This window comes from Polypterus senegalus, chromosome 2 (assembly GCF_016835505.1).
Source record: "Polypterus senegalus isolate Bchr_013 chromosome 2, ASM1683550v1, whole genome shotgun sequence".
NCBI classification, from domain to species: Eukaryota; Metazoa; Chordata; class Cladistia; order Polypteriformes; family Polypteridae; genus Polypterus; species Polypterus senegalus.
In genome coordinates, this window is record NC_053155.1 from 206,605,432 (window position 1) to 206,625,934 (window position 20,503).

At 37.7% G+C, this 20,503-nt stretch overlaps 1 protein-coding gene across 3 annotated transcripts in view; it reads right to left on the reverse strand.

The window, feature by feature from the left end:
* Positions 1 to 583: 583 nt before the first annotated feature.
* Positions 584 to 20,503, reverse strand: part of gk (glycerol kinase) — an 89,965-nt gene continuing 70,045 nt past the window's right edge. For 2 of the 3 annotated variants that reach the window (XM_039745215.1, XM_039745216.1), the window contains 2 exons: positions 14,552 to 14,638; positions 584 to 4,776 (listed from right to left, as the gene is read on the reverse strand). In XM_039745215.1, coding sequence (XP_039601149.1) covers positions 4,763 to 4,776; positions 14,552 to 14,638 — 101 coding nt within the window. In that variant the 3' untranslated portion in view covers positions 584 to 4,762. The remainder of the gene's footprint in view (positions 4,777 to 14,551; positions 14,639 to 20,503) is intronic. The other variant, XM_039745217.1, reaches the window with a different exon arrangement.

Genomic DNA, 20,503 nt, shown 5'->3' on the forward strand with positions numbered 1-20,503 from the left:
CTTACCAGTCAAGGCTAGGCAGCAAAAGCCAAAACAGGTCCAAAAAGTCCAGTTCTGTTTGCTTCCTTAAAGGTTACTACAGTAATTTCAAAAATAAAAAAGAAAGCAGATCAATATCAGGAATGCATCAAGCACAAGGCATTATGGGGCTAATCGGCTTCTTGACCTTCACCCACCGTTGAGTAGGCCTGCCTGACAGCACCAAGTATAAACACCACCTAGTTAGCCTTACATGTGCTCCTTTCACATTGTGAAAATGAAGGCAGCAGTATGATGTCCCAGTTTCAAATAAGCACAGAAAGAAGAGGTTTTTATGTAGGAAATCATTTTTGTTCATTTGTTTGCTAGCCTCACTCTGAACAGCAAATACCAGCCACATGGTGGTTACTAGACATGCAGCGGGCAGTTTGAGTCATGCCATGTATGGTATCTGCATGTTCTCTCCGTATTATATGTGGCTTTCAGAAAATGATTTTCCATGCTGATTCCATCACCATTCAGCATCAACAAAACCAAAAATTAAAAAGGTATTTCGGGGGAGAAAAAAATGTCAGTACACAAATACAAATACAGCCCTAATCTGTAAAGTGTTTGTCACCAATTTTATTTGTTTACAACTTCATATTGTTGAAGTTTAAATTACAAATCTGCTGAAAATACTGTCATATTTTATTAATCTTCCTCACATCACTGCAGTGATCACATTATCAGGACCACCACATAAACAGGGATACACAGGTCATCTCCAGACAAACTTCCAAAATGAATGTTAAAACTTTTCTCAAGGTATAAAGCTGCAGAACATTTTTAATTTCTTATTCAAAACACGAATCTCCTTCCAAGACACTAAGTTTTTTTTTTTTTAACATCTGTTTTCAAGTTTTAACCAAAGTAACAATGTTTTGCATTTTCTTTAGTGCACAAATGATAACACAAGATTACACAGCAGCAGGCCCTTTAATCATTAGATGAAATTATACAACATCCAAATGTAAAATCACTTTTTATAATAAAAGTAAGAATGGCAAAACTGAATACTGTAATCATATTTGGCATGCACACCTGCTAATTCATAGGAGACCAGAGAGAGTCTCCTCACTGTCACTCTGTCAGATGTACGCCAGTGCACACCGGCGCAGCAAAATGGTGGCAGGCGTAACTTGCTGTGTCCAAGGAATTAACTCTTCCACTTTGGCCTGTTACATATTTTCTTTTGATTTGCCCATAACTCTCATTGACCGCCCAAAATACAGTATATCTGGAATGCTTTAGACCAAGTAAAGGAAGCATCTCCGTACTTTACAGAAATGTAGTCAGCAAGTCCTTTTGACTACATCGCTCAATTAGTTGATGTCACGTATGAGATTATTTTTCTTATGCAGCATACAAAAGCCAAATTAATTTAGGAATCTAGTCTGTAAATCACAAGCTAAAAATTACAATGATTTTATTGATGATATTGTTTCCATTTTTTAAAACTTACCTTACACTTTTCTCCACAGTTTGGATGTCCTAGCAGACTTTACCCACAAAACAGCCAGTTCAGTTTCTGCCTCACATCACTTTGCCAGCTAGTGTGCCCACTGTAGAAATGATTTGTAAAGCACTGTGACATATGCCGACCACAGAGGGAAGCCATATAGATATTTATTTCCGAAGCTCAATTCTTGAAGGCATGGAGTGTGGAAATCAGTAGATAGTGCCATGATTTATCTATTCTTTCACTTTCTGAACTTGCTTCAGCTAACACAGGGAGACAAAGCTTACCACAAATAAAACCAAAAGCACTTTCTGCTCTGGTCATTCTCTCCACATTTACTAGTCTGCTGTTCAGGTCCAAACTACCGAGACAGAAAAGTATGAGTTTAGCATTTTGAAAGTGTGGTAACAGATGTTTTCTTCATCGACAGCTCTTCTGTTATAAGCTAACTAGTTAGAAAATGAATGAGCTGGAAGGTATTTGCACTGGGTGGCACTGTCCAACTATTCATGCCAGTGGTGTGACTGTCTCCTGATTGTAATGACAAAATTATGAGGCAGACACTGAAAGTTTCGTGGTGCCGGTCCTGAAGTAACACATTCAGACTTACAAAGGCTGGCCTCAGACCCCTTGAGAATGTTCAGCTTATGAGGTAGAGGTATGGTGGCCTCAGGACTCCGGAGTGTCCAAGATAAAGATCTTGCAAACAGATCATTGTATTGTAACAACAGCCTAGTGACAAGACTTGACAGACCTCCTAAAAATGAATAGCAGAACATGTTTGGCTTCAGAAGTGGATTCTCTTGAAATACAAGTGAGGCAGGAGAGGTCTTGTAACCGTAGTTAGTAGTAGTAGTAGTATTGTCACCACGGCCCTCTTAACAGCATCATAGGCCCCGGGCAAAATAGTGCGCCGGGGCCTCTGTTTTGATAGCAAAACAGAAACATTGTGGACCCCTATGCTCCTAAGGCCCCCGGCAAGTGACCATTGTGCCCATACATTAAGATAACCCTGACTGTCACATTTACAGAGTCTCAACCAGGGGGAACTACACACACGATGGCTTAGTTTGGACAGTTAGCAACATCAAAACCCAAACTTCCATTCCTAGAGCCAAACTCATTTCTCCTTAGCACAACTAACTGATAGTAAATGACGAAGAAGTAGCATTTCCCTGGAAGATAATATTAACATGACAAGAAAATGACTCATTAGCTCTTATTGGTATATAAAAAAAAAGAACTATTAAACCAGGAACACTTGCACTGTAACTCGGCACAATTTATTCACTGCCTGTAGCCATTGCTGTTTCAAACCATCAGACAAGTTGGAGATGCAAAAGGCACCAAAAACTAAACTCTTTTCTAACATGCAAGACATTGATGAAGTTAGCTATCCAAGTGCACAGACTGGAAGTGACTGTCAAAGAAGATGCAAATCAAAGCACACTGAAACAGAATTGTCTCCACTTTGAATGTGGCTGAGTTAGGAAGACCTTATTAGTGAACTTTTGTCAGCTTCACTGTAAAAACTGGATGAAGGTTTCTATGAAGTAATTTTATGTCAATAATATTATCAATGGAGTATTAAAAATGTGGACATGTTATCATGGGAAAAAGAACCATTTAATATGAAGACAACATAATGACAAAATGTACACGTCCTCCTCCTGGTTGTTCCCCATGTGCAGTTAGCATGTTCTCTCCCTGTGTCTATCTAGGTCAGTTTTTTTTTCCCTGGTGTTGCAGTGTCGCTCCCCTATCAGGTTATTCTGCACTTATGTATGTGTGTGAATAGTCATGCACCATGGCCGGGCCCTGTCCTGCTTTGGTCCCCTGCAATACCAGATTATGTGGTTTTAAGAATGTTATGTAAAGCAGGTGGTAGTGTTTTTGGGAAACCCCAGATCTGAAATACAATATAGTGTCTACAGTTTGAACTGCATAGTAAAACTAACATACATGTGTGTTGTACACATGTGCCTCCTGCTAGGTTTGTGTTGTTGTCTAACTGTTCAGTAGCTGATGCATGAAGCAGAAAGGGACTACCCAATACAAATTTCACAGAGTTATCATCCTAAACCCAAGCCAGAAAGTAGCACATATCTGAACTGAACAACACAATTGCATAAACAGAATCAAAAACATATTTCACAAATATATCAGAAGACATTATTTATTATTTCTTTCAATGCTCCATCCACCAACTGTAGTTTCCTTTATTAACCTCATCTTTCACCGTATCCCTTGAGATCATTGTGTGGCAACACACAGCCTACGAAAACACATTTTGCTTTTCTCAGGACTGACCTTCACAAGTTTCTTACAAGCAGCTGTGGAGAGTCTTGCTCAGCCACAGATTAGTCGTTCATTTAGCACACTCAGTGGTTGGCCTTTGAAAATAAATATACTGTGCACTGTAAATGAAGAATGAAGTCCATCATGTTGAAGTTTTAAAAATACTTAGAAAGCTTGCGATAATCTGAAATACAATTCATTTTCTGTGTTAATCAAAGTTCATTGTATGTATCACTTTTCACAAAGTCCAAACATTGAGAATATTACTTAATTAAAAAAGTCAACAATACATTTAATAAAAAAAAAAAATTAAATAAGTTTAAAAAAAATCAATGGACTAAATCAAACAAAATTAATTTAGAAAAAATAATTATCAATAAATATTTAAATTATTTTAAAGATCTGAGCTTTGCACTTGTTTATAAGAAATCATAAATCATAATTACAACAAAACCAGTTTTCCAGAAAGTGAAACAGATTCAATAATGTGATCTTTCATGATAATAAAAGGACCTGGGGGTATATTTTTTTTTACACTGTAGCCATATATGACACAGTTCATTAAATTACATATTAAAATTATTAAAGGCTGGAAAACCTAATACAAAGTGATTCACGAAATAACAAGTGGCAGTACATGATATATATATATATATTTTTTTTGCATATGTAGGTGTGTTATTTCATTCTGTGTTCAATTCACAGTCTGGATTCTTGTTAATCGTGTCTAATTCTGAACTCCAGCAGTCGAGCTCTCACATGTGCTCATCCAGTATATTTGTCTCATTTCTTATCTCTGTCATATGATTCTTGGCCTAGTACTGTGTGCTCAAGGCAGACATTGCTCAAGTCTGTAAAGTAGCACTGGTGATCCGTAAACATGGAATGGATTTATCTGTCAAAAGGCTCCATCGTGTGCTGAAGGGAAGGTAGGTCTTTGTGGGTCTGATGACGGGCTGTATACAAACAATGTGTCATTAACACTTATTTATGAAAGCCTGCATGAAGTGGAAACAACAAAAAGGAAATGCACATTATTATCAATTAAGACATGTGAGACATTCACCTTAAATTTTTAAATGTACAAACACCAATAATGCAGACACCCATGTACACATTTAAAGGCTTTGCTATGAATTTGGGGATTTTCATGTATGCATATTTATAAATATGACCCTGAAATGGGATTAACAGGTCAAAATCACTTTCAAAATTTAGTATACATGCCCTTGTGGCAATTAAATACATTTTACTATACAATTCACATGTTTATATATTATAAGAGTAAATCATGGAAAAGGAACTGAAGTGTTTTTTTTTATTTACAGGAATTAGGGATTTCAGTCCATTTTTTAAAAAATTAAGTAAATGTACAACTACAGTGTAAGTGCATCATAGACTTAGTGCATCACGTGACTATCCCCAGAATTGTAGCAATACCTTCAAAAGCACACAACACAGATATGAGCAGGCTGTAGAATTAGACACAACCACTATTTATAAATGTATGTGAAGTTGCTTAATATGGACAGATTATATACATAATATATACACATACATACACATACACACACACACACACACACACATATACATATATATATATATACACATACATATATATATATATATATACACATACATATATATATATATATACATATACATGCATGTTCAATTAACCATAATCAATTAATTAACATGCACCTGTGGAATGGTCGTTAAGACCTTAACAGCTTACAGAAAGTAGGCATTTAAGGTCACAGTTCTAAAAACACAGGACACTAAAGAGACTTGTCTACCGACTGTGAAAAACACCCAAAGAAAGATGCCCAGGGTCCCTGCTCATCTGCGTGAACGTGCATTAGGCATGCTGCAGGGAGGCATGAGGACTGCTGATATGGCTAGGGCAATAAATTGCCATGTCCGCACTGTGAGACGCCTAAGACAGCGCTACAGGAAGGACAGCTGATCATACTCGCAGTGGAAGACCACGTGTAACAACACCTGCACAGGATCGGTACATCCGAATATCACACCTGCGTGACAGGTACAGGATGGCCACAACAACTGCCCGAGTCACACCAGGAACACACAATCCCTCCATCAGTGCTCAGACTGTCCGCAATAGGCTGGACTGAGGGCTTGTAGGCCTGTTGTAAGGCAGGTCCTTACCAGACATCACCAGCAACAACGCCGCCTATGGGCACAAACCCACCTTCGCTGGACCAGACAGGAGTGGCAAAAAGTGCTCTTTACTGATGAGTCACGGTTTTGTCTCACCAGGGGTGATGGACGGATTTGTGTTTATCGTCGAAGGAATGAGCGTTACACCGAGGCCTGTACCCTGGAGCGGGATCGATTTGGATCGATGGCTAGGGCCATTCCCCCCAGAAATGTCCAGAAACTTGCAGGTGCCTGAGGATCAGCACCTCCAAGTCTGAGGTTCTTGTTCTGAGGTCATTAATCTCAAGTGGAGGAATTTAAGTATCTCAGGATCTTGTTCAGAAGTGAGGGAAGAAGGGAGCATGACATTAATGGGCACTAAGAACGTGTACTAAATCTGCATCAGTACAGCAGTGGACACACTACATTCTTTTCCTACTGTATTTATTTTGATGTTTTGGCAATTACAAGTTTCTGCTACACACAACATTTTTTCTTAATGAAAACAGTTCAACGTTTTTCACTCATTTTTCTGGGTGTAATTATAACTCTAAAGAGGTCAGGGATTTTCACCAACCATAAAAATTCTCCTATGGATCACACTTAATGCCTTGGATCATGGGCTGACAAATCAGTAATGGGACTCCATTCACAGCATCTGCTACTGACAGCTCACCACTGCAAACAGTGTCTGAACTTATGTCATACACATCGATAAATGTTGATGACCACTGGATAAGCTCAAAGAAATGAAAGAGGCAATTGTGTAATATAGATGGCATTTTTAACAAGCAGATGTCATGATGTGGCCTGGAATAGCCAGCCACCTCTACGGTTTGACCAATCAGCAATAAATCTGTTGACAACATCTAGCACCTCTGTGTGGGTTGCCAGACCACACCAAGCTGATATATTATGGCAATGCCCAAGTGGTTTCACCAGCCATTCCTGGTATACAAAAACCTGTTTTTTCTGCAACATGTTTGGCAAGTATGGAGCACCAATGAGAAGTTAATGTATGATCTCTATAGGCCATTGCCTCCCTAGGTGATTATCTGCATAGTGTTTTATGTCACTTGCAATTAAAAATTATTAGACATGCATGACTTCATACCACGCTATATTATACTACTAACCATAGGGGTTTAACCTGATACTATAAAACTCTTGTAGACTAACCAAAAAATGTAACATTTCCTTTGTTTCTGTACTTATTTCTTATTCATTCTGACCGTTTGTATAATGGGTTTTCATGCAAAGTGGACTGCTCCTTCTTGGGATAATGGTTTATTGTGACTAGGTAAAATGCTCAAAAAAATTAAAGGAACACTTTGAAAATGCATCAGATATCAATGGGAAAAATCCTGCTGGATATCTATACTGATATGGACTGGGTAATGTGTTAGGAACGAAAGGATGCCACCTCATTCAACCTACAGAGGGCTGAATTCAAAGACACCCCAAAAATCAAAGTTAAAAAATGATGCATTAGGCTAGTCCATTTTGCCGAAATTTCACTGCAGCAACTCCAAATCGTACTCAGCAGATGATATTGCCCCCACGCGCTTGTATGCATGCCTGACAACGTCGAATCATACTCCTAATGAGACAACAGATCGTGTCCTGGGGGATCTCCCCCAGATCTAGACCAGGGCATCACTGAACTCCTGGACAGTCTGAGGTGCAACCTGGCGGCGTCGTATGGACCAAAACATAATGTCCCAGAGATGTTCTATTGTTTAAGGTCAGGTGAGAATGGGGGCCAGTCAATGGCGCCAGTCGTGGAACTGCCAATTCTGGCATTCTATGGCAAATGCCAATCTAGCTCCAATATGCACAGGGCCCACTAGAGGACGTCAGGCCCGCAGGCCACCATCATGAAGTCTGTTTCTGATTGTTTGGTCAGAGACATTCACACCAGTGGCCTGCTGGAGGTCATTTTGTAGAGCTCTGACAGTGCTCTTCCTGTACCTACTTGCCCAATGGAGCAGATACTGGTCCTGCTGATGGGTTAAGGACCTTGTACGGCGCTATCCAGCTCTCCTAGAGTAACTGCCTGTCTCCTGGAATCTCCTCCATGCCCTTGAGACTGTGCTAGGAGACACAGCAAACCTTCTGGCAATATCATATATTGATGTGCCGTCCTGGAAAAGTTGGACTACCTGTGCAACCTCTGTAGGGTCCAAGTATTGCCTCATGCTACCAGTAGTGACACGGACTGTAGCCAAATGCAAAACTAGTGAAAAAAACAGTGAGAATAGATAAGGAGGGAAAAATGTCAGTGGCCTCCATTCCTGTTTTGGGGGTAATCTCATTGTTGCCCCTCTAGTGCATCTGTTTTTCATTTCATGAACACCAAAGCAGCTGAAACTCATCAACAGCCCCCTCTGCTACTTAACTGACCAGATCAATATCTCAGAAGTTTCACTGACTTGATGCTATACTCTGATTAAAAAGTGTTCCTTTATTTTTTTTCAGCAATATATATTTAAATAATAATATCTTAAATAAGGGGAAACACTTTAGGTTTTTCACTGTGATCCTTTTATGTTGATTAGTTGAAATAGTGTATGACTGGGTATCTTTAGGAAATGACTGTATGAAAAGATTAAAACCCCCATGGAGCAGTATATATAGCAGTGGGTGATGGTATTGGAAAGAAGAGCCTCCAAGTAAAGCAGGGGTTTATAACTTGAAGCCTTGATAGCTTAGCACTGCCTTTAATAGTTGGAACATGAGTGAGGGAAGTCACTGATATGGCATTCTCTAAGTGAAACAGAGGGCCATGTTTAAATATGATGAAACTAAAAGAGATGGTGAGTTTGACAGACATATTGGTGGCAGTGGTGAAGAAAGAACTGAGTCAGAAGGCAAAACTCTCAATTTACCAATCGATCTACATCCCTACCCTAACCTGTGGTCATGAGCTTTGGATATTGACCGTATATGACATTGTGGGTACAAACGGCCAAAATGAGCTTTCTCTGCAGGGTGGCTGGGCCCTCCCTTAAAAATTGGGTAAGGAGCACAAGGATCCAGGAGTGGCTTGGAATAGAGCTGCTGACCCACCACATCAAGATGAGCCAGTTGAGGTGGTTTGGGCATCTGATACAGAAGCCTCCTGGATGCCTCCCTGTGTAGGTTTTATGGATACTGTCAGCTGGGAGGAGACCCCAAGGAAAACCATGGCCTGGAAACAACTTTGGATCCCACAGTATAATTTGGCAAGTATGGCATGGGAAAGGGATATAGTGGTCTCACTGCTAAGACTGTTGCCTCCTCAACCCAGCTTCAGATAAGCAGTTGACAAATGAAAGAATGAGTAAAAATATATAAAAAAATTATAAGCCTGAGTGTTATTAGGGTTATAAGAGATCATTTATACTTAAAATAATTAAAGATCTAACAGCATTAGCTTACAGTGACTATACAAAGGAACTGTTACAATTGTTTGAAAATGAGCAAGACTAATTCAGTATATTTTTTATAGTTGTAGTGGTGGGGAAGTAAAAAAAAAAAAAGGTCAGGAAGCATGCAGACTACGATAACCAAAGGCCAGAACTAAACTAAACACAAGATTCAATGTAACGAATGCCTAATGTCGATGTAATAATGTCATGTATCACATCACTGTGAGATCATCGGGTCCACAACAGGCATTGCTGGCAATCAACCCATTAAAAAAAATGCACAAAATGCTGGTGACTGTCAGAAAACCCTTCACAAAGTGGTGACTCAATGATACTGCAAAAAATAAGGTCAAAAATAAATAAAAAAAACAATATCCAAAAATTTTATAAAACAAACACTATTTTAAAGACCTGGTTTTTCAGTGTAGTAGTTGAGAGGCTGTAGGTTTACAATATTCATGTATATAATACAAGATACTGTACATTAGAAGTATCAAAAGTAAAGTAATGGTATCTTAAAACATGCAATCACAGTGCACACTCATTCACCAAAACCATTAACAATTTTTAACAGTCCAATGAAATTCAAAATCCATCACTTCTTTTATTAAGCTAATATTTTTAGTCTTTCAGCAACTATCATTAATAAAATAAACATAGACATGAATTGCTTTTTTCTTCTTGGTTATCAAAAAAGACTGAACTTTTTTTTTCCTTTTAATATCATAAAGAGTGGCTTTCAATATTTTGCCACATAAATAAAGGTTGTGTCCAACTCCACAGCAAGCCTGTTTAATCTCACTCTACACTACCACATGTTAGATAAAAAAAATACACAAATGTACACATACTGTATCATGCAGACCTTAGCCAGTACTGAGCATGCACCACAAACAAAGTGAATCGACTCCAAGCAGGTTACACAGTTCAACAAATAATTTTTAAGCAATGAGATGCAAGAGGAAAGAACATAAAGTTGTAAGGTGCTCACTTGACTCTGAATACCCAAACATCAAATCAGTACTTATACTGTATGTGTTAAAAAGGACATTACACAATATATAGTAAGAAAAAAAGTATGTGTGTGCTCATAGACATACACATAAAAACAAACACTGCTTGATAAGGTCTTCACTTCCCTGTTTCTAAAGCCATTGCTTCTTTGGCTAATAGCTTCAAGTTCTACAAATCTCATTGGTGAAGCCTTAATCTGCACCTGTCCTGTGTGCTTTCAAAACCGATGAAGTACTTTTTCAAAAAGATTTATTTGCATTTAGCACCATTCATGCATTATATTACACAGTTCCCATACATATTTTAGCTACTTTTTCTTACCATTCCTGTAAACATTCTGTAAAAGTATTTTTGTTACTCAGACACCAGTGAAATACAGTCTTCTGAGAATCGCTACTGACTTCTCAGTGCTCCTGATAACCAGCTGTTCATCTCCAAAGGCTGGTGCTATAGATTTTATCCTATTAAATGATTCTCAGAGCTGTGCTCCAAGGGAAAATCAAGGTTTTAGATATTTCATAAGGCAAGCTGATTTATGTCTTTTAGCAGCTTGATTTTAGAGTTGCTGTGGAAGTTTTTTTTTTGGCATATCTTCACAATACTGTACCTTCACTTTGAATTGCTTCCACTGTGACACTTTAAATGCACCAGTGCATTAAATCAGTCATTTATATATTTATATACATATATATATTTTTATTTTTTTTTTTCAATTTATGTTTACATTTGTATAAAATGGATGAATGATTTTCTGTATTTTTGTTTAATCTTTCTTAATCAACATAAATAAAACTTTTTTTATTATCTTAAGAACTACATATAAGCTTCAAGGTAAAGTAGGAATACTCAGTAATCATGGCAGCAGAGAGTTGAGTTGTGCATTATGTTGGTTAGAGAATTCAAGTACAATTTCACAGTACTCTATACACATGACAATAAGGTCCTAGAAACCTAAAACCATAAGATGATATCCAATTCAGTTAAATCCGAGAACATTGAAATCTCTTGGGAAGCGAACTTAGTTTTAGAAAGTGGACTAGTGAGAGGGGCTCACTATACTGTAAAACCTGTAAAAATTGTTTCTTTGTTTAGTTCTTGCCTCAAAATCATCAATAACTTAAGTAATAAATACCTAGCATTTAAATTCTTAATATATATCAACAAAAGTATTTATTCAGAAGACACCATACAGTAACATTCTTAAACCTGTTTATTACAATTCATAGTTGTTCAATACTTACAAAAAAGTGAAGAGAAGAATCAGTCTAAAAGGACAGCGCTTTATAGTAATGTTACTTACAGTGGATCTAAAAAGTCTACACACACCTGCCAAAATGGCAGATTTTGTGTAATAAAAAATTAAACCAAGACAAATCCTGTTAGAATTTATCCAGCCTTTATTGCAAAATTGCAATTTATGCAAAGAAGGTGAAAACAAATCAAAAACTCTTTAGTGAAAAAACCTGGTTGCAAAAGTGTGCACACATTTTAATAACCAAGGAAGTGGGCGCATTCAGAATCAATCAATCAATCATAGTAAGTCTTATCTCAAATAGTAGTTAGTATACACCTGACATCAATTAGAGTGGCTCTGATTGAGCTCAGATAAAGTTTGGCTTTTCCTGTTGAATTATTCTGATGTCCTCTTGGTTGCAAAATACTCCAAACGTCCTGGTCCACAAAGAGCTTTTCAAACATGAACAAGATCTCATCACTGAAAGGTATCAATTAGGACAGAGGTACAAAAAGTATCCAAAGCATTAAACATCCCATGGAGCATGGTGAAGACAGTCATCAAGAACTGGAGAATATATAGCTCAACAGTGACTCAACCAAGATCAGGACGTCCTTTAAGACTGATTAGGAGACAAGGAGAAAACTGGCCAGGGACGGCCTCCAAGAGGCCTACAGCAACATTAAAGGAGCTGCAAGATTTCCTGGCAAGTGCTGGTTGTTCCCTCATGATAACAATCAGTCATAGTCTTTATATGTCTGGGTTGTGGGTTTAGGGTAGCAAGACGAAAGCCTTTTCTCACAAAGAAAAACAACCTATCCCAGCTAAACTTTGCAATAAAAGGTATACCCAATTTTCCACAACCATGTTGAAAATGTATTATGGTCTGATGAAACCAAGGTCGAACTATTTGGCCATAGTTCCAAAAGGTGTGTTTAGTGCAAACATAACACAGCACATCCATCAATAGAACACCATAGCAACAGTGAAGAATGGAGCTAGGGCTTTAATCAAGGTGGATGGTATAATGAATAACTCCATCAGTCTGTTTTGGCACAAAACCTTCAAGCATCTGCTAGGAAGATGACGAAGAACTTCACGTTTCAGCATGATAATGACCCAAAGCATACATCGAAATCAATAAAGTAATGGCTTCATCAAAGGAGGAACAATGTTCTGAAATGGGCCCAGCTCGAGCCCAGACCTTAACCCATCTGAAAATCTGTGGGGTGACCTAAAGAGAGCTGTGCACTGGTGATGCCCTCATAAACTGACAAATCTGGAATTTTTTGCAAGGAAGAGTGGGCAAAAATCTCTAACTCCAAATAAAATACTGAATACTGCAAAAAATCAAAAGGTGCTTCAACTAAATTTAGTTTAGGAGGTGTGCACACTAATGCAACCAGGTTTTTGTATGATTTTTGTTTTTCATTTTTCACTAAACAGTTTCAAATTATTTTCACCTTCTTTGTACAGATTTCAGTTTTGAAATAAAGGTTGAATAAGTTCTGATAAGGATATCTCTTGGTTTGATTTTGGCAGGGATGTATATCCATGTATATAAGCATATTGGGTATGCTACGGTCCAGATTCTAATATACCTGTCCATCTATAATTTGGTTCAGGGGCGTCAAGGTCAATTACTACTCTAATATTCCACAGTTTGCCTGCATAAAAATTTTATAAAAGACCACTGGAAGGTGCCACATTCATTTTAAGTTTACAATTGCCCAGTAACTCATAGTATGTAGAGAACATATAAATAAAAATGCATCATTATTACGATAACATTAATTTAAAAAACAATTTCTTCTGAGTCAATTCATTCATGACAGCATTCGATTAATGAATGTTAGTATGAATAATCAAAAATTAAATCTCTTGATTTAGAAATATCATATTTGAATATAGTTTGATTAAGTCTAACAACTGCTACTGTATGTAACATTTAAAAGATATCATAATTCCAATCCAAGTGTTAGGAATTTTGCTTTTATTCATCAGTCCACCAAGCAGAATTTAAAAATGACACAACTACGTGTCATCTCTATTTAATATGCAATACTGATTACCTCTTGATACTAGAAAGATAAAGAATGAAATAAACTTAAGGCTTCTGCAAAGTGAGGAAGGAGAAGAATGTTTTCTTGGGACTGCAGAGCAGGAAGGTGAAGCTGGTTGAAAGCATTGGAAAGCCATGTCCATTTTGACTCCCTGCCTTTACTGTGAGAGAAGTGGACCATTAGCTATGTTTCATTCTGGGACCTTGGTTAAGATTACTGCAGTTCCAAGTAGTTGACACATAGATAGATAGATACTTTATTAATCCCAAGGGGAAATGGTACCTTTCATGATGTCATACACCAGATGTGTATTCCTTATTTCTCTAGTCTAAACTATAGAGGGTACCTCTTAAACCTGTAGTTAGGCAGAACAATAAGGCTGTCTTTCCAAAGGACTACTCATTCATCTACACACTAATATTCTTTCAATAGACCTACATATTACACTAAATCTGCGACGAGTAAAAGAAACTTGATACTATTTAATACATTAAACTAGGGAATCAAATGCAGACAGATTCTTCACATTTGTTACCCAACCCAGAAATTTTTGAAATGTGAACTTGTGTAACTTATTAAGTCAGCTGACTGTGCCATTCTTATTTCTAATAAATACAATTGGTACTTTTTAAACCCAGAAACAATCAGTACTCATTTAAAATAAACTAGAGATCATTTATTTACTAGTAACTCATCTCATGCAGAGTATCTGATGCATTTTTCCCAGTTTAAAGAGCATTACATTGAAACAGTGAACATGTAAAGGACCAAGTGAATCTACAACACTGACAGAAAGGCACGTGTGGCATAGTCTAATAGCTGAATGAAAGACATGAAGTGCCATGCAGTAGTTAAATGGACAGTAACAGCTGGGACAATAACTAACCTGATATGCACTTTGCTCCAATTAACATTAATATACTACCCAGTATATAAAAACCCAAAGGAAGACTACTGAAGATACTAGTTTCACCTGAAGTCATCCAGCAGAGGGTCCCACATAAGCAAGAAAAAGAAAAAAAAGAATAAATTTAAATCAACTCATCAACAGCAGTCATTAGATATTATCAATAATGGCCATTATATGGACTTGTGGCAGACAAAGCTCAACTGACTCTTATTTCTTTTACTATTCCTGTATGAAATTAAATAAAACGTACGCTTGTGAATTTAGAGTTGAAGAAAACATTATAGATGCTGAAATCATCCTTATGTATCCAGCTCACCTGCCTATACGGTAGATGTTGAAAGAAAGAAGTCAGCTGCTCTAAATATAGAATCAAATATTACATGATTCAGTTAAACCAGCATATATTTATTATTTTATAGGTAAGCTTATATTTTATTTTGGAAATTTAAAATATACAGTGGTCTCTGAGCTTTGGATTTGTGCTTTATAAGCAGTTTATTTTTGGCATACAAGTGCCAGACAAGCACTGCAATCAATGTGACTTAAACCTTCGAGGTCCTATTTACGTTCTACAAGTGAACTTATTATTATTAACTTTTTTTTCTTTTTAAACGGGAAAACAAATGTTATAAATATTAGTTTTTTTTATCCAGAGATTTTATAAATGGTGTCTAAATGTATTAGAAATTGACCAAAATTCTTTTCAGTTTCTATATTAAAAAGAACATTTTCACTTACAGCCTTGTGAGCCTGCAATTGTGGTAATATTAAATGAAAAAGGAAAATAATCTGACAATTTGCTGTGCAAATTCCTTGTCAGGTGAAGTCTGGAATAAAGAAGTGTCAGAGCATGGACATCTGATGGTTTAGCTTAACTTCATGTTTCCCATTTCTGTATCCATGTGGCTATAAACAAGGCCTGCAACTCAATACACGAGTTGGTTGTTGGCACAACAGCGGATTGCGCCATCTTGCTCCAATTACTGGCCCACTGTCTTCATGCTGCCGGTGTACTATTCTTCTTTTTCATTCTTCTAAATCCCTTTTAAATTGGGAAACTACATCATCTTATTTTTCAGTCTGAATAGTTCAAATTAATCAAGAGAATCTGCCAAATAATTCAATCGTTTTTGGCACATTGTGTATTGAGACGGCATCTAATTGCTAGAAAGTCAGAATAGCTGATTTTGTTTATTAAAATCATTCAACACAAGCTCTGCTATACTGGGGCCAGAAATTGACCGCTGTTGCTGATTTTCTTATACTTCTTCACTGTGTATTTCATTTTCCATTCAGCATTCTGTATTTTTCTATTTTTAAGAGTAATGGTTCAGGTTCTCAAATTTGACAAGCTCAATACAGGAAAAATTGTCAGATATCTGCAGATTGCAAATATCCCAGACTTTAAAATGAGTTGAGTTCTTAGGCATTGTTCTCAATTCATTTTCTTCATATTTCAGTATGCCCTGAAGTCTGATGATAGTACTCTTACTCGCATTCTCAGGGGACAGAGCTCTCACTTAGTTTTTTTGTATGTTACCATAAGGATATATAATTTGGAAACAACTATAATAATACTGCAATTTAAGTGGTGATAACACTTAACTGTGTTTATCAATAAAACCTGAATTATACATCTTCAACTGTTACTTCAATGTTATAGTGAGGTAGGATGGAAAAGGAGTGAAAAATAATAAGAAACAGAATTTCTTTTAGTGGATGGTAATTATAAATGTGACAAGTCACTGCTCACAGCAAATAATTTAAAAGCCTTGAACTTTGAATCCACACAAAATTTAGATATACCCTATACCAGTGCTTCCCAGTCACAGTCCTGGGGACCCACTGTGGCTGCAAGTTTTTGTTCCAGCCAACTTCTGTTTTTAATTGGACTCCTAGCCCAATTAAGTGAGCGGATATTTCCCAGTTTCTGTGTTTTGGAGTCAATGGATAAATAACAAAACTGGTACATTTATATTAATATGTACTAAGCACTTATAAGGGGGTAGTTTTATTTTTTTATTTTAATTTTTTTTTTTAACTTTTCACAATTTCATCCTGATTTTCATTCTGCTTTATCAGGTGTTCTGACAGTTTAAGCTATTATCTACTAATTAGTGGATCTGATGCTAAATTTACTGCAGCCTTTCATCATTCAGTGTTGTTTACCTGGCTGTCAGCTCTGTTTTCTTTAATTATCATTATTATGATACAGCGAAGGGTGCAAACTGCACAAAAAAAAAACCCAAAACAATAGGACAACAACAAAAGAGAGTTGAGCGTTATCACACACATGCGAGTAGGAGGCAGCTGATGGCCTTAGTAATTGTAATACCACCACCGACCGGGGGTGGCAGAGTGTATTGACTGTCTTTCTTAGTTACGTGCAGACCATTCCCGAGAAATCCAACCAGGTTCCGGCACCCTCAATAGGCGCTTTTCCACTGTATAGTACGGCACAGCACGGTTCAGTACAGCTCACCTTGGTTCGGCTCAGTTCGGCTCGGTTTGCGTTTCGACTGCAGTTTAGTACCGCTTTAGAGTGGCCGGGATTATTCACGTGTTGTTATAGTTGCGCCGCCTCTACTGCCGTGACACCGTGGAACTTTTACAACAACACGCAGACAACGACAACACTTTAGCTCGACGACGCGCAAGGGTAAGAATCTAAAAAAAGCACATCACTAGCTAACTTTTATCACTGTTGCAAAGCATAAAATGAACTTAACTGCCAGTGTAACATTAAAATGCTGATTCTGTATATTACAGATCTTCCACATTTTGCAAAAAAGTCGCCGCAACACACCATCTGTTTGGACATTTAACCGTGCTTCAGAGTGGTGGGATGTGATTGTTCCCGGTTTTACAAACACTCAGTGGCCGGAGAACTTTCGAATGTCTGAAGAAACATTCATCCACTTATGCAACAAACTCCGTCCAGCGATGGAGAGACGGGACACAAACTTCCGCGTGTGTGTACCTTTAAAGAAAAGAATAGCCAGTGACGCAGTAATGATGATTTTCTCCGGCCAATCAGTGACCAGCAGGGTTTACACGTCACGTTTTGGTAACGGTTCGGCGCTTGGAACCTCGGCTGAGGTGGTACTAAAAAAAGGACCAGGTACTGTTCCCAGTGGAAAACCCCCCAAAAGTGAGCTGAACTGAACCGTGTCGTGCCGTACTATGCAGTGGAAAAGCGCCAAATGATGTCACTTCCAGTCCCGAGGACATCACTTCTGGTTCCAGCCTTAAAGACGATGTCACTTCCTGTCTTGTCAACAACTCTTTAAAAATTTCTACATTTGCAGCCAGGATACATTATACGGGTGGCTGCCCCAAACCTTCATGAATTTCATCATGCACCCTACTTAGTCAATTCTCAGCTTTGGTTTGGCAATGCATTTGTTGTCTGGGAGTTTTGTGTTGTAACATAATTGTTATTTTGTTTGTGGAATGGTTAATACAGGTTTTGTGTTCAACACTTGAAGTCATTTCAGTTTTTTTTTGTCTGGTATCTCCTGACTCCTGAGAAAATCCCACATGATATCCCATTTGACTCATCAATGTCTAGTTATGCAAGACGTTGGAGCTTTTCAGGATTCCTTGCTATTTGGACCCTTGAGATCTGGAAAGCCCTTATGTCTGGGTAATCTTTGGACTTTATTTTGTGCAGAAAATTACATCTTTATGATAAAGGATAAATCAATAGGTGTCTTCGGAAAAAATGATCAGAAGAATTCGAAGTTGTGCATATGCCATATCAACAGACTTCAGGGATTAACCCCCTAATGGGATACAAGAGGTCAAAGCAGAGCATCGTTTCACACTATTTTGAGCTTGCTGATCATGAACATGATAATATTTTCAATATTTGATTCTTTACTGTTGGTCTTAGCCATCTAAGAGCCTCTCTTAGAAATGTAACAATTACAAATTTAAAGCATAATCATGTGGGGTATCATTTTAGATTATTCCAAGGTTCGTGATTACAAAAATAATGGGTTTTTTTTTATCCTTTACTAGGGATCTAAGTCTCTATTGACCTCAATAATAGGTCGAAAAATGACTACAGTACAATCCCTCTTAACTAGCCGTGCATTATCCAGCCAACAGATTAACTGGCCTGTTAAAATAAAAATTCCTGGAAGGTGAGAGGTATTTTAAAACCAGCAAACAAAACAGTGTTCAAATTAAATAAAGTGCAGTGTATCAAAAGACTTCTTTAAATAAATAATCCATTAAAACGAGTGAATTAGTGGTTAAAATCCATTAGTAAAAAAATAAGTCCTTTAAAAACAACGCAAACGAGGTTAAAACAATGGCTGGAAGTGGTCTCTTAAAATCCAAAGCACATTGCCTTCTTCTTTCTACCTGGCGGCTCCCCTGCTTCTCCCATCGTGCTTCGCAACAGGGGAGTTGCCCAACCTGCAGGTGCAGCTGCCTTCCACACTGGCCTGGTAGCCTTCCGACCCCTGGCTATGTTGGGCTCCATCTGGACCGAGACTTGGGTTCTTTCCCCAGCGGCCAGGGCGCTCACGCTGGGGCTAAACCAGCCCAAAGCCTTCATGGCTGCCGCTGCCTTTTGACGGCTAGTCGTCTTCAATACCGGTCACTCCACCTCTGTGATTGCTCAGCTGGAGCGACCGCTTTCTTCAGCATCACAAATTCCCCGGGAACAATCGGTCACACATAACACGCCCTCTCGCTAAGTCACAAGTGTGGTGATTATTTATTTAAAAAGTGGCCTTTATGACCTGAGCTGTGGACCCACTACACCACACTGTCCAGTCGTTGTACGAGAAAAAAAAACCCGTGGATGAAGCTTTGAGGATATGGTTTCTTCAGGAACGTCGAAGAGGTCAGTACATACCTTAGAAATATTTTTCTACATGAAAACAGGTATGCGTCGGATTAACCGGCTAAAACGCCAACTGGCCATGGGTCCAGTCCTGAGGTGACCGGTTAAGAGGGATTGTATTGTATTGCAATTGAGAACATTTATGCTTTAAACCTTTAAACTGAAACACACATTTTAATATTTCAAACATTTGACATAAATATTTTCGTTCATTAAGTACTTCTATCTCATGAAGTAAATCATTACATTCTTATGAACATCACAAATTAGGGTTTTTGGCTTACGCTAATTCAGACTTTTTTACATAATTAATCACTGAGAGTTGGTCTAAGATTTTTGGTGAGTGGGTTAAACAAGGAAAAAGGTTTGTCACTGAGCCCCGAACTGTTTTTAAATTTATATTAATTATTGCTGCAAGTAAAACAGCAATATTCTGTTTATGCAGTTGCTTTGAGAGGTACAAAATCATGTGATTATTACATTAAATATAATGTAAAATGTCAAAGATCAAAACTAGAACAGATTCCTGTTCATAAATCACCACACTGGCTTTAAGGCAGGTATTGTACCCTCCCAGATGCAACTGTCCACAGTTGGATGCACTCAACAACATATCACAGCAGTAGCAGAAACTGACAAACAGCAGCATAAAGGACCATAATATTGACTCCAGGATACTAAAAAGTAGTGGAATTAATAATTACCAAAACGTACAAAAGCAGTAAGTAAAATTAACATGAACAGCCTTAGCAACAACTAAAACATGCCATGATTTAAATACTCAGTCTAAAAGTATGTATTGTTACGAAGATTAAACAAGTTTAAGGGTCATATAGGTAAAACTCTACTAAATACAAAAATTGTATTTATGATGAGAATTTTAAGCAGGCCTCTGCCTTGAGACTGTAATGTATAGTGTGGAGTATCAACATTAATATGTTCTGTATTATAAATGGGACCTGGGCCATTTATGGCTTTACATGTCAAAAGGTGGATTTTAAAGTTCGTCCTAAACTTGCAACATGTTGACATTAATCAAGAGCTGGAATTGTGTTTTCACTTAGTCCTAA